This window comes from Cornus florida, unplaced genomic scaffold, assembly GCF_030987335.1.
Source record: "Cornus florida cultivar Cherokee Brave unplaced genomic scaffold, ASM3098733v1 CherokeeBrave_3.0.0_Hap2_Chr05, whole genome shotgun sequence".
NCBI classification, from domain to species: Eukaryota; Viridiplantae; Streptophyta; class Magnoliopsida; order Cornales; family Cornaceae; genus Cornus; species Cornus florida.
In genome coordinates this window covers 106,221,803-106,233,608 of record NW_026775575.1, presented here as the reverse complement: position 1 = coordinate 106,233,608, position 11,806 = coordinate 106,221,803, and the positions used below count along the sequence as shown (strand labels likewise).

The following is an 11,806-nucleotide window of genomic DNA, read 5'->3' as shown; positions in this document are numbered from 1 at the left end:
ATGATGAGAGGGAGTGAGGGAATAACTCATATATTTAGGAGAGGAAGCATCATTCATGGGAGAGGGGACACAGTTGGTCATCAATTCAGATTTAGGTCTGGGCAAAGGTCTCAAAGAACCAAATCCTTTATTAGTCAAAAGAATAATCTCAAGTCATGGTGGACTTGATTTAGGTTAAATCTTCATCATAAATGGAACCCCACCGGAATTGAACTTCTGTTTTCAAATGTAGAAAATGAGAAATTGGAATTCATAGCCCATGAGATATCACAGAATTAGATGCAGTGTCAGTTAAAAGAGTCAACTCCAATAAAGGTTAATAGTTTGTAAAAGATTTTCCTCCTACTGTTAACTGTCAACAAAGCATCCATTAAATTGTAAAATACAAGATTTGCCTCTTTTACTTTAACACTATTTTTTTAGTTAAATAATATAATAGTAACTGTTGGGGGCAAAAAGATTTTTGCAGGACTATATAATTTACTTAACAAAAATAAAATATTTAACCCTCCTTCCTACAAAATGTGTTTACCTTTTAAATTTTGACTATCTTAAAATAATTATCTCAATTCAAAATTTAGACTCGTTTGTTTGAGTATAAAATATTTTTTGAAAAATATTTTTCGTATTTTTTTTATGTTTGGTTGTTATAAAATATTTAAGAAGAAAAAAAAATTAAAACTTAATAAAAATAACTTATTTATCAATTTTAGACAAATTATTTTACACTCCTTACCGAATGGACTCGACCTCCGGCATGACTTAGACCTTTGCCAAACACAAAAAAATAATAATAATAGTATATTACTTTTTTTAATATTTATAATTTATCTCATTGTCTTGAAGTTATAAAAGTATGAAGACACCACCACTGTATAATTGAAAATCATTCCCATCCCACTATAATACGGAGTAAAAAATATTAAAAATAACACTCTTACAAAATTATATTTTAAAAAAAAATTATTTTTTTGTGGGATAGAGGAACAAAGTACAGAATATATAATAGTGACTCTCTAATACATTCAATAAAATTTCCAGCAGGAAAGTTCAGAGTGATATTTAAAATTAACAAGTAAAATTCGTATAATGCTATAACTCAAGGGAGGTGAATATAATAACTTAAGCCCTATTTGTGCCTCCTATCATTTCCTTATGGGTGCAAGGGTTACTATATATATATATATATATATATATATATATATATATATATATATTTGTTTAGGGTAGAAGTGTTAAAAGTTATATTAGTAGATGCAGAGAATCAAATTCTGACACTCTAAAATTTACCAGAGATACTAATTCACGGGACTATCGAGACATTTGCAAGGGTTACTTCTGTTTACTTGAGCCATATTCCAAATTATATTATCAAATACACTCTAATCACGCTGAATTGCATTATCAAACAACACCTTGACCAAATGCTCGTAAAGCACCTCCACCAAATATATATTGCACGAACACCTTAAATTAAATCAAAATTCCCTGCTTGAATAGAATTAGGACTGATTATTATTTTTTATTTTTTCAGTTTGTTGAAAGTCAAGTTAAAAGGAAGAATAACTTGTAATTTCTTTTTATTTATTTATTTATTATTATTTCTCTCGATTTCTCTCGTACATCTTGGTAACCAATGAAAGAAAAATATACCATTGGATCACATTTACGGGAAAATTAATATACCATTAGAAACACTATGGAGTTGTTTTTCTGCTGCGTAGTCTGAACTGATTATGCTTAAAACGAAGGCTTATTAATTCCAACTATCTACTCAAAGTTAAAAGTATCAATAAAATAAATAAATAAAACACACATTATCAAATGAAAAATAAATGAAAACCAGTGAAAAGGTAATTGGAGGAGAGTTCAAAGTTCAAACCCATAACACAGATTTTCTTTCAAGTTGAAACTATGCACATTTTACATTTACTAAACTATGAAGTGAGCAAAATTTATGCTAAAATAGCTAACAAGCCTCACAAATCTAAAAAGTTATAAATAAATTTATATTTTCTCTCTCTCTCTCTCTCTCATTTGAATCATTTCAAATGGTCTGGTCGCAGATGGCAGTAAAGGTAAAGGTTGCACAGGTTGAGGTTCCTGATGACAAGGTTGAATTGTCTTGGTTGTCAGAGCCAGGAGATACATTATTAGAAATATTGTTGTTTAATATTTCTGGGTAATCTTTAGGGGTGCTTCTAACTTTGAGGTCCATGAGATCAGAGATTAGGCCTGGCTTTGTTATTGTGTTGTCATCGACTTCCTTCTCACCGGTTAGCATCTTCACCACAGTTGACATGGATGGCCGAAGCTTTGGACTGTCTTGGGTGCAGAGGAGACCAATTTTCAAGAATCTGCAGGCCTCTTCAGCATCAAAATCCCCGTTCAATGCAGCGTCTACCAGCACCAACAATTCCCTTCGCTCATGAAGCTCCCATGTCTGCAACAAGAGAATCCACACTTGTAAATGGTGTTGAAGAAATTGATTCAAGTGCTAAACTCTGATGTTATACAACAAGTAGTTCAACAGAACAAAAAGCAATGCTGTTTGTTGTGTTTTGTGAGATTACTGTTTTTTGTTTGTTTGTTTGTACATAATGTAGCATTCCTTTCTTTTTCCTAAATAATATTGTAGCATTCCAATCTCCACATTCGATAATCTGCCTAATCAAATTACTGAAACCATATGAAAACCGAATTTCTTGAGGGTCTTGAAAAGATGCTAGATGTTGGATGAATATAAAAAGTATAGATCAAATTATTGGTGACTGGTGAGATCATCAAAGTTGGCCAAAAGAAAAAGAAAAGAGAGAGACTACTATTAGCAAAGAATCCAATGCTTGAAATTAACCTGTTTCTGATAATTCAGCAGTAGAGGAAACAATTTTTTTTTTTTTTTTTGGAAGGTAAGTAAAGAAAAGATTTGTGCCTTCAATTCTGACAGAAAACATAAGGATTTCATTTCAAGGGAATACATGCCCTCAAATAACTATATATATTTTTTTCTTGAATAATTATTTCAGTGTTGTGTATATATAGATTACTATAATACTATGTGCAACAGTTTTCCAATTTCAATGTCTATTACACATGAAAACCAATCATCTTATACCAACACAAGTTCCTTTCATAATTCAAAGACAAACAGGAAAAGAAGAAGAATCAACTTTCCATTAATTACTTCATTTATGAAGTTCATAATGTTGGAAATACATGTCCATTTGAGACAAAATAAGCAGATCATATATAAAATGTTTGAATCTTCGACCCTAAAAGTGCAATAAGGTGTTGGGAAATGGTCGAAGTAGTTGAATAGGAGGATCACTATGACCATAACCCTTTATAAATTTACTAAAGATGATGATGATTATTTATTCAAAATTATGATTGGTTACAAAGAGAAGGTTTCATTTTTGTAGGTTGATCTGGTCTATTGCTCTTCCCTTGTGCCTAAGGAGTTGGTTCACAGGTACAACCTTTGTAACTTCATGATTCATGGATTGACCGGTTCCTATTTGGAAGGCAAATTCTTTTAATTCTCAGCGTCTACTCCTGCTAATAGTTTGGCACTATACCAAGAGAAAAACAGTATCCTTTTATAAGGTCGATCTCTATCACTTGATCAAAACGTTATTGTTTATTATTAAAAGGCAAACAGGGTTCATCAAATGATAAATAGAAAATACCATGCCACACTCTTTGCAAACATGGATATCATGAATCGAGGAGTCACAGCTCAGTCATCCACAAGCATCACTGAACATGCAGTCACCATTTCATGCAAAAAGATTGACTATGCTTGTTTTGGGTTAAAAATTCCATACCAGTTCAATAAGATATTGTTCTTCAATAGGTAATCGACTATTTGTGTTGCATCTCCCACTGACTATCTCCACAAGAAGAACACCAAAACTGTAAATATCTGCTTTCCGTGTCAACTGCCCTCTCATTGCATACTCTGGTGCCAAATAACCTCTGAAACAACATATAAACAACATGAATGTAATATAAGATTTTTTTTTTCTTCCCGAAATGAAAAAAAGAAAGGAAAACACAGAGAGGGAGAGAGAGGTTTTAGAAATTTTATAAATTAATATGAAAATCAATGAATGTATTTTTATAAACAACAACGCACACTTAGTTTGGTAGGAACCTTGCCAGATCCTATGCCCATTCCCTTGTCCTATAGATGATATACCATCCGGGAAAACTGAAGCAAAAATTTGACTGAGAAACTCATCAGGGTTTTTAAAGAAGCCATATCAACATAATCACAGCAGGAGTGAATTGATGATGATAATGGATAGTTTCCACATGTGCCGGATGCAAAGGTCCCATCATGGAACAGATTCATCTCAAGGAATCTTCTTTATCAGCATGATCAACAAAAAACAGAATAATAATCTAGTAATCTTAGTAGACTGGCAAACAATAAAGGAGGTCTAGGAAAGATCCAAAGCAGACTGATTAAGAAAGATTGATTATCTTTTATTCTCCATTGTCAGACATCATAAGTAGAATTGCAGATTTGATTTATCCTAAATCCACAACTCATTTCATGCAAGCCATTGACCAAATTAGAATGAACTTTGTATTGGTAATTATTTTCAGAACATATTTAATATGAATTGTATGCTCACACGACCTAGTTTGAAAGAGATGCATGATTTAAACAAGGTTAACAGGATTGTTAGAACTTACATTGTTCCCGCCACACGAGTACTAATATGAGTCATGTTGTCTGGGATAAGCTTTGCAAGACCAAAATCTGAAATTTTGGGTGTCAAGTCTTTGTCAAGGAGAATATTGCTGGCTTTGATATCTCGGTGAATAATATGGGGTCGCACATCCTGATGAAGAAAGGCAAGCCCACGTGCAACACCAATGCAAATTCTAGTCCGTGTACGCCAACTCAGATGGATTCCAGTGTGGGCTTCACCTGAAAAGCATTACTCCCAATCATTTCAATGAAAATTAAAATATCAAGGCTGTCACTGTTGTTGGATGAAATGAGCATATTTATGACCAGTGTTTTGGAGTTAATTAAAACAAAATGATAGAACTCTTTAACTAGGCATGCATTTTGTAGCAACTCTATAATCCAATAACAACTCCTACTACAAATTTAATACTTTCCATTGATATTTAATAAGTTTAAATTTCCTTCATTATTTGAACAAATTGTTGAATTTCATATGCTAAGAACTCAGGGTTGTCAGAGCTTTTAAGTATCATTTCTATAAAAGAATTACTTCTCTTGGTACAAAGCAAAGGCTCAATAAATTTTAAACATAAAAGGACTTCCAAATCAAGAATAACTGCATGGACTTACCAAGAAGTGCTTGCGCGAGGCTGTTATTCTCAAGGTAGTTGTACACCAAAATTCTATGATTTTCTTCCGCGCAGCAGCCATATAGTTTAACTAAGTTCTCATGCTCTATATTTGAAATTACTTTGATCTCTGTCAAGAACTCCCGTACTCCTTGTCTTGATTCAGCTGAAAGAACCTTTATAGCAGCAATCTTTCCGTTTTTAAGCATTCCCTAACCATCCATAAATTTTGGTTTCAAAGAAGGAGTCAGTCTTCAAAAGATAAACAACTTAGACATTTTCACGATCACGATATAAGCATTCCAATAGTATATGAAAAGAAGGTGTATATTCAATTACCTTATAGACACAACCAAAACCACCCACCCCAATTTTACGGGCAGGACTAAAATCATCAGTGGCTATTCGAACCTCCTTGTATGTGTACAGTTTAACATCGTTGAGGCCTGAAAACTCTGCTCACGATTCAATTGATCAAAACGTTGTAAATACAAATAAGAAATAGATTGCGAGATTAATGATGTATATATAGTTTTTCCAGGCATATGCATGGTCCATTTAAGATAGGAATTATCCGATTGAAAACGACATAAATATGATATTTTCCAAAAAAAAAATAAAAAATCATCATTTTATGTTTATGTAGTTTAGGAGCACACACCATCATCAAAGTCAGCAGCTAGTTTTTTTGATGAATCCGCCCTCCTCCCGGTTATGAAAGAGAAACAATTCATAACTGAATGACACACCAATGACCAACCAGCGTTGTTTACGGCACAGTTTTGATAAATGCTAAATCAAATTCAAAACCTGCAAAACTAAACTGAAATATGTCATTCCAAACAAGTTTTCAAACTTTCAATAACTACTCTCATATGGTAAACTATTATATTAGTTTATATATTTATCAAACACATATACAACTTCATAACAATCGAAAACCAGAGGTGACTACTCTCATATAATATTCAAATTTTGTGACACTAATTAAGTTTATGGAAAATGAAAGCTAATTAAACAGATTCTGATTCCGAACCTTTTATTTTCCTTCTTATAAAGTATCAAAAACCACAAGCACAAACAAAACACAAGCTCAACAATAATTCACTAACATTAGACTCCTGAATCTGTATCAAGTTAAAGTTACAATCTAACATCAGAAATAAAAAAGGCTTAACCCAATATCTATTTATGATTAAACATTTCAGAAAAATAAAAATAAAAAAATGAAGAAACTAAAAAAGTAAACCAGTTGAGAAGAATACCTGAGAGAATTAAGCGGAGGAATGTCAGAGAGGGAGGGTGTGCGCCGTTTAATTAGAAAAATAATTGAGGGATGCGCATGATAGACGAGCGAGAGAAGAGGGTAGGTCTTCAATCAAATCATTAATGTCTTTTCCAGACGCCGTTTAATACTTTTATTTTTTTCTCACCTACACATAATATTTATAGACACACTAGTACACACTACAAAACACAGGTTCCACGTGTTGTGCGTCAAAGTCAATGAGGATGAGCATCCATATTTGTAGGGCAATATTTTCAGCAATGTTAAATTTGATTCATCGCAAAACCTTATTTATTCCCAAACTTCCAAATTCCAATAGAGGCCGCCTCATCTATACATGTACATTAGTCCCACTTGACTGTAACACACTTGGTTTGAACGACTGACTTTTAGCCAACTTCACATATAAAGCGTCAAACGTTAAAAAAACTTTCACTTTTCGTGAGCAAAGATATACCAAATATATTTATCAATTATATATATATATATATACCAAATACTGGTCAATTTTGTATCATAATTGATCAAAACGTTGTTCCATGTCCCAAGTCCCAACCCTGGCAAAATCCCGACTATACTGTTAAATTTTACTTGTCAAAATCTATAATTCGTTTCATTTATACAGTGACTTGTATCGAATTAAATTAAAGTTGATCGTAATATAACTCATGAAATGTTTATATTATAAAAAAAATTTGTTTTTGCTTTATTTGTAAAATCTTATTATTGCCGCCATTTAATAAGTAAAATCTTTGGTTGAACATACCTTCAAACTTTTGGTCAAATTCATTTCTTAATCACTTTTTTTAAGAATTAATGTTGACCAATTCTCACACATTTCTTAAGGTTTTAGGATATTTCAAGTTTAATTCCATATTATTCACATTCTTAGGTGGATGGAATGTGTCTCCTAATTTTCATTCTTATATCCATAGCTGGGATTATTTTGTCGTGTCTTCAAGGTCGTGATATTTTTAAAACACGTGTAGGCTGAACTACAAAGACCTGTGTATGGGTAAACGGTAAGCTGACATAATAGTGTTCAGTGTTCACACTAGAAATGGACCGTTATTTATTTATTTTTTGTATTATTCTTGGTGCTTCGTGTGCGCCGCAATATGAAATTATATTATATTATTATTATTATCATTATATGATTATGTTTTATCTCCCTTGAACAACAAAGGTCATGTGGGCCATACTTGATTTTTTTGAAGCCATTGCTGAGTGGTCAACTGGTCATGCTTTTCGAAAGAGAAGAAGATCCACATTAGGCAATGTAATTCTCTTTCCCTCTTGCCAAATTAACTTCTAATCCAATTAAATGTATTTAATATAATTTTAAATAAATGCAATATCATTTATGGATACCTTAGCACTAAACATACCACGCAATTCATTTTTAATTTTTTTTGGTCCATCACTTAGGACAATGTTTAGCTACTCACCGGTTACTAGTTTCATCAAATTAACTTCTTACGTGTCCAAATAGAAAAATAACTCATCAACTTTAATAAAAAAATCAGTAAAATAATAAAAAATAAAAATAAAATCGGATCAATCCGTTTTAATTAGATAATTACCCTTTCTCTTTTCTTTCTTTTTTTTCTTGGCTTTCTAAACTCAAGCCCTCTTTTATTTACTGTTCTTCTTTTTCTCATCTCCATGGGACATCATCAATTAATGAGCAAGTATGTTTGATTCGTGTTTGAGTTATTTTTCCTTTTCCTCTCGTGCTCCATTGAACATCATTACTCAACAGGCAAGCAAAAACTGTAAGTTCAACTAGGTCTTGTAGTGGAAGTATGATTTAATTTTTTGCTTGATTTAATTTTTTGCTTTGGACATTTATTAGGGTTTAATTTTTAGAAAGTGGCTTTCAATCATCATTAGATAAGCTAGTATTCTCAAATTTTTCTCCCTCTTTTTTTTTTTTTTTTGGGTTCTTAATTTATATTCTTGATGGTCCAGGTTGAGTTTTATAAAAGAGGAAAGATTATGTGTGATATCAAATGGACCAAATATATCAATTAATAGGCAAGCAAGAGCTATAGGTGCAACCGAGACTTCTTCTTCTGGCGACATCATCAAAAGTTAAACTATTGATTTCATTTGACTACTATTACTCTGATTTATGGTTGATATATGTCTTCTAATACAAGTTTTTTTTATAGATACAATGGACCATTGACCTCCTACTACTTCTTTTCTTTCTCTTTGTATCTAAAATTCCTTATTTTCTCTCTCCTCTTTACTCTCCTTTCCATCTCTATATTTCTTTTTTCCTCCCTCATATCTCTTTGTCATATATGTATGTATGCTATAATGTAAGTGTATTTATATTTCCACATTTCTATCATTTCATCTTTCTCTCTCTCTCTCTTAATTTCTTGTTCCTCTAATGAGCATTTTGAATGCAATGGAATCAACAAAAGAAATGGGTGAAAGCTGATGCACAATGTGAAATCATCAGCTTGAGACATAAGAGAATTTGGAACGCGGAATTTTAAGTTGGAGAAATTCAAATTTTATCAACGTCATCTTGGTTCAGAAGTCATGAAAGCATATATATCGGTTGGTTTTAGAAAAATCCCGGAAGTCAAAATTGTCTAATTGGCTTCACCCATTTTAAATTTATTGTTAATTTTACGTAATAATAATAAAAAAAAGTCAATCGTAAGACTTTTTTGAATGCGCCGTGGGTTAATTTAAATAAATAGAAGGGTTGATTTATGTAGTTCTTTGATTTGATTTTAACATTAATCGGTTTGAGTTTGTTAGAAATTTTTTTTTTTTTTAAATTATTAATAAAAAAGAAGGGAAAAAAAAATGTGAGGTTTATTGCTTAAAAGTAAGGGTGACAAATTACGATAGGACCCACCAACATGACTTTAACACCATATGAGATAAACGGGTTTGAATTGACCTCAAATGGGTTTGGGTCATAAACGGATTAACACAATTAACCCGTTTACTTAATCGTGTCGGATTAGGGTTGAGAGGTTCAACCCGTTTATACCTATTTAACTTAACATGTCATAATCATGAATATGATCTATGTATTATGTTACCTATTTAAACCTAATTATTATGAACAGTTAAGTCATTGCAACATTAACCTTGACTAGGCCTTATGATTTTTCTTCTTATTTTGAATATTTGGTTAATTGTGACAAATTTTTTCTAGTATTTATTATTAGATTGAATATTAAATTTTTCGTTTTGATAAACATGTCATTATGTTAACGGTTTAATAAATAGATCGGGTTAGTATTGAAGATTTAGATTATTAAATGAGTCGAGTTTGGATTTAACTATTTAATAGAACACCTTGCATCGACACAGTTATTAGAATTGGCCCAAACAATGGGTTGGCTTTGGTGTTGCGTGGTAGATATGGTCCAACATTAAGGCACTTCAATCGATTGCAACCGTTGGGCCGATATTAAATTAGGGATAAAATTCAGCTGGTTTTCTTCAATAAGTAATGGGCTTATTTAAATTTAGCCCGGTTAAAGGCCGGTTTTGTTTTCAATCGGTTTTGGGCTTGTTTAAAGTTTATCCAGGTGAAAGGGTAATATGGGCCAAATTGTTTTTAATGAATCGACGGCCTGTTTAAGTGTGGCCCATCTAAAGTCTACTTACATCAAAGGCTGAGGCAATATTGGCCCAAGAAAAAATAGGGAGAGCTTGCATGCATTTGGATAATGTAGTATTATCGTATCCACAATCCAGCCACGGAAGGAATGCCACGTGTCATCCTTGCAATCACCCAAACCTTACTGATTATTACTGTATTATTATTATTATTATTAATTTGTTATTACTATATGTCAAGGACCTTGAAGCCACACCACAGAGCAAGATAAAGAAAGAAGAAGTAGTAGTTCATGGCAACCTCAGTTATGTCTTCACTCAGTCTCAAACCCTCTCCATTTACTGTTGAGAAAACAGCAGCGAGAGGTCTCCCCTCACTTGCAAAAACTACTTCTTTAAAGGTTCATGCCAGTGGTGTCAAGAAGATCAAGACTGACACACCTTATGGTTAGCAATATTAATTAGTGTATATAGATATATTCTTATGCATTCATGTCCATTATTTTTTGTTTGTTAATTATTTGATTAATACTAATATGTTTCAGCAATTTGAATTCTATTTCTACAAGTATGTCTATAATTCTATTTAATAACCAACATCAAGACTGTGCAAGCCTTATGATTAGTATATATGTACATGTATGTATATATATTTAAACAAACATAAATAATTGGAACAAGAGTTTGGTTGGTATTGAATTCGGAATTTTGATAGGAACTGGTGGTGGCATGAGCTTGAGGAATGGTCTTGATGCATCTGGAAGGAAGCCAAAGGTTTGTTCTTCACCATACTTGAAAATTTGATTCATATATTGTTTCTATTATACAGCCTTTTTATTTATTTATAAATATTTCCTAATATTTTCCAATAAATATATGAACCCTTTTTAATTTGGATTTAGGGGAAGGGTGTTTACCAATTTGTAGACAAATATGGTGCCAACGTGGATGGATACAGTCCAATTTATTCCCCTGATGAATGGTCTGCAAGTGGTGATACCTATGTTGGTGGTAAGGGACACCTAAATTTTGTGATTTTGTTGTTACATTACACACACTATATATGACATTTGTTAATTTTTCTTTAGAAAACTATTATATTGTAGTGTACTTACTTGGGTTTTTTTATGATGTGTTTTAAATACATAAATGCAGGTACCACTGGCTTATTGATCTGGGCAGTTACCCTAGCTGGCCTTCTTGGAGGGGGTGCCCTTCTTGTTTACAGCACAAGTGCTTTGGCACAGTAGATCTCTCTTATTGTAATCTACTGCCATTTCTTCTATTCTAGCTTTTGCTTGCCAGTTAACTGTTCAATACATTGGCTGTCACAAAGCACTCTATCTACTCAAAACTTGTCTGTAATCTGTATCTTTTTGGTATGGATTTGAATTCATGTTTGTAATATATATTTGATGTGACTTCTATTTTATTTGCATTATTATTTGTCCTTTTTCTTTTGAATTCATGTTTGTAATATGTATTTGATGTGACTTCTATTTTATTTACATTATTATTTGTCCTTTTTCTTAAATCATTTTGAAAGGATTGCACATTGATGCATGCTAAAAAACTGGTGATTATAGA

The 11,806-nt window shown here is 32.2% G+C and overlaps 2 protein-coding genes across 3 annotated transcripts; one reads left to right on the top strand and one right to left on the bottom strand.

The window, feature by feature from the left end:
* Positions 1–1,827: 1,827 nt before the first annotated feature.
* LOC132308280 (cold-responsive protein kinase 1-like) lies at positions 1,828–6,755 on the bottom strand. Of its 2 annotated transcripts, none has more exons than XM_059806317.1 (7): positions 6,600–6,755; positions 5,996–6,152; positions 5,674–5,789; positions 5,336–5,546; positions 4,705–4,942; positions 3,828–3,978; positions 1,828–2,443 (listed from the first exon to the last, which is right to left on the bottom strand). In XM_059806317.1, the coding sequence occupies exons 2-7, from the start codon at positions 6,066–6,068 to the stop codon at positions 2,048–2,050; spliced, it is 1,185 nt and encodes a 394-aa protein (XP_059662300.1). In that variant the 5' UTR covers positions 6,069–6,152; positions 6,600–6,755; the 3' UTR covers positions 1,828–2,047. The 2 variants fall into 2 exon arrangements, with proteins under 2 accessions (XP_059662300.1, XP_059662299.1); XM_059806316.1 differs by having other exon boundaries at positions 5,996–6,144.
* Positions 6,756–10,450: 3,695 nt separating this feature from the next.
* On the top strand, positions 10,451–11,660 carry LOC132308279 (photosystem II 10 kDa polypeptide, chloroplastic). The gene is made up of 4 exons (XM_059806315.1): positions 10,451–10,666; positions 10,935–10,993; positions 11,122–11,230; positions 11,375–11,660. Exons 1-4 carry the CDS (start codon positions 10,513–10,515, stop codon positions 11,467–11,469), a joined length of 417 nt encoding a protein of 138 aa, XP_059662298.1. The 5' UTR covers positions 10,451–10,512; the 3' UTR covers positions 11,470–11,660.
* The last annotated feature ends 146 nt before the right edge of the window (positions 11,661–11,806 follow it).

What these genes read in the sequence shown, in the direction of transcription:
- LOC132308280 (XM_059806317.1), bottom strand. Translation starts at nt 6,068, where the DNA reads ATGAATTGTTTCTCTTTCATAACCGGGAGGAGGGCGGATTCATCAAAA. An exon ending in GTTTTGGTTGTGTCTATAAG is followed by an intron (nt 5,547 to 5,673) that starts GTAATTGAATAT and finishes ATGGATGGTTAG; the next exon opens with GGAATGCTTAAAAACGGAAA. An exon ending in CCTCGCGCAAGCACTTCTTG is followed by an intron (nt 4,943 to 5,335) that starts GTAAGTCCATGC and finishes AATGCTTTTCAG; the next exon opens with GTGAAGCCCACACTGGAATC.
- LOC132308279 (XM_059806315.1), top strand. Translation starts at nt 10,513, where the DNA reads ATGGCAACCTCAGTTATGTCTTCACTCAGTCTCAAACCCTCTCCATTT. An exon ending in CATCTGGAAGGAAGCCAAAG is followed by an intron (nt 10,994 to 11,121) that starts GTTTGTTCTTCA and finishes ATTTGGATTTAG; the next exon opens with GGGAAGGGTGTTTACCAATT. An exon ending in TGGTGATACCTATGTTGGTG is followed by an intron (nt 11,231 to 11,374) that starts GTAAGGGACACC and finishes ACATAAATGCAG; the next exon opens with GTACCACTGGCTTATTGATC.